General features: G+C 72.6%; 1 protein-coding gene across 1 annotated transcript in view; it reads left to right on the top strand.

Annotated features, from left to right (window-relative positions):
• The window catches only part of AURANDRAFT_67579 (hypothetical protein), a gene marked incomplete at both ends in the record, with an annotated part of 26,509 nt that overhangs the window by 23,398 nt on the left and 2,009 nt on the right, over positions 1-1,102 (top strand). Inside the window, 2 exons of the mRNA XM_009043040.1 lie at positions 401-628; positions 829-1,037. Of these exons, the coding sequence (XP_009041288.1) occupies positions 401-628; positions 829-1,037 (437 nt within the window). The remainder of the gene's footprint in view (positions 1-400; positions 629-828; positions 1,038-1,102) is intronic.

Genomic DNA, 1,102 nt, shown 5'->3' with positions numbered 1-1,102 from the left:
TTCGAGGCCGACGTCCGCGCCGCGTTCGACGCGACCGTCGCCGAGTGGGCCAGCGGCCTCGGCGACGCCCTCGACGGCGCCTGCGACGTGTGGATGAACGACGCCATCCAGCTCACGACGGCCCGGGACGCGGACGCGCCGCCGCCGGCCGCCGCGGCCGCGACGCCCGCCGAGGCGCCGGAGGACGCGCCGCCGCCGGAAGGCGCGCCGCCGCCGCCGCGGGCGGGGGTGGACTAGCCGCAAGTAGAGTTCAACGTCCCGAGGCTTGAAGGCGGACGTGCCGCTCGGAAGTAACTCCCTCCGCATCGCCGCGACGTGACATCACGTCGACGCGCGCCTCGACCGCGCGCCGCCGCCTCGACGCGGACGCCCTGGGCCTACAGGGACGACGATGCTCCAGCGCGGCGCCGCGCTCACGGACTTCCTGCTGGCTCTGACGACCTTCGCCTGCGCGTCGAAGCTCCTCCGCCTGCCGGCGCCGCGGCAGCCCTGGGTCGACGCCATGGCGCTGGGCCTCGGCTGCGAGGGCGTGGGCTGCGTCGCCGGCGGCCTGTCCTGGGCGTTGGGCGTCAACCTCGTGCGGCAGGAGGATCTGACGCTGGGCCAGTGGGCCATCGTGCTGACGACGGTGCTGGGCCGCGAGGAAATCAAATCTTCAATGTGCGCGCAACCGAACGGTTCGGACCAGCTTCTTCGGGCGTGCTTCGAGAACTCGACGAGAGCGATCGATTCGTTCAAAAATCAGCCGAATCGACTTCGATTTGGCCGAGCTAGAGAATTTCAAAGTTTGGTCGGGACGTCCCAAACCGGCGGTTGTTTTCCACTCAGGTGCTGGGCATGGCGAGCCAGGGCCTCGCGGTGCTCGTCGCCGCGGCGTCGTTTTTAGACCGCGACCGCGCGCCGTGGCGGCCCGCGGCCGCCGCGTTCCTCGGCGTGCTCTGCTACGAAGCGGGCTGCGTCTTTGCGCGCCTCGACGGGACGTTCGTGCTGCAGCCGGCGGGGCTGCCCATCGTCGCGTGGCCCGCGCTCCTGCCCGCGTGCGCGCGCCGCGGCGGCGGCGCCGGCGCCAAGGTCGCCGGCGGCGCGGCCCTCGTCCTCGCGG

Source organism: Aureococcus anophagefferens (genome assembly GCF_000186865.1).
Source record: "Aureococcus anophagefferens unplaced genomic scaffold AURANscaffold_41, whole genome shotgun sequence".
NCBI classification, from domain to species: Eukaryota; class Pelagophyceae; order Pelagomonadales; family Pelagomonadaceae; genus Aureococcus; species Aureococcus anophagefferens.
Note: the sequence above shows the minus strand (reverse complement) of the source record. Positions and strands in the feature narration are given on the sequence as shown.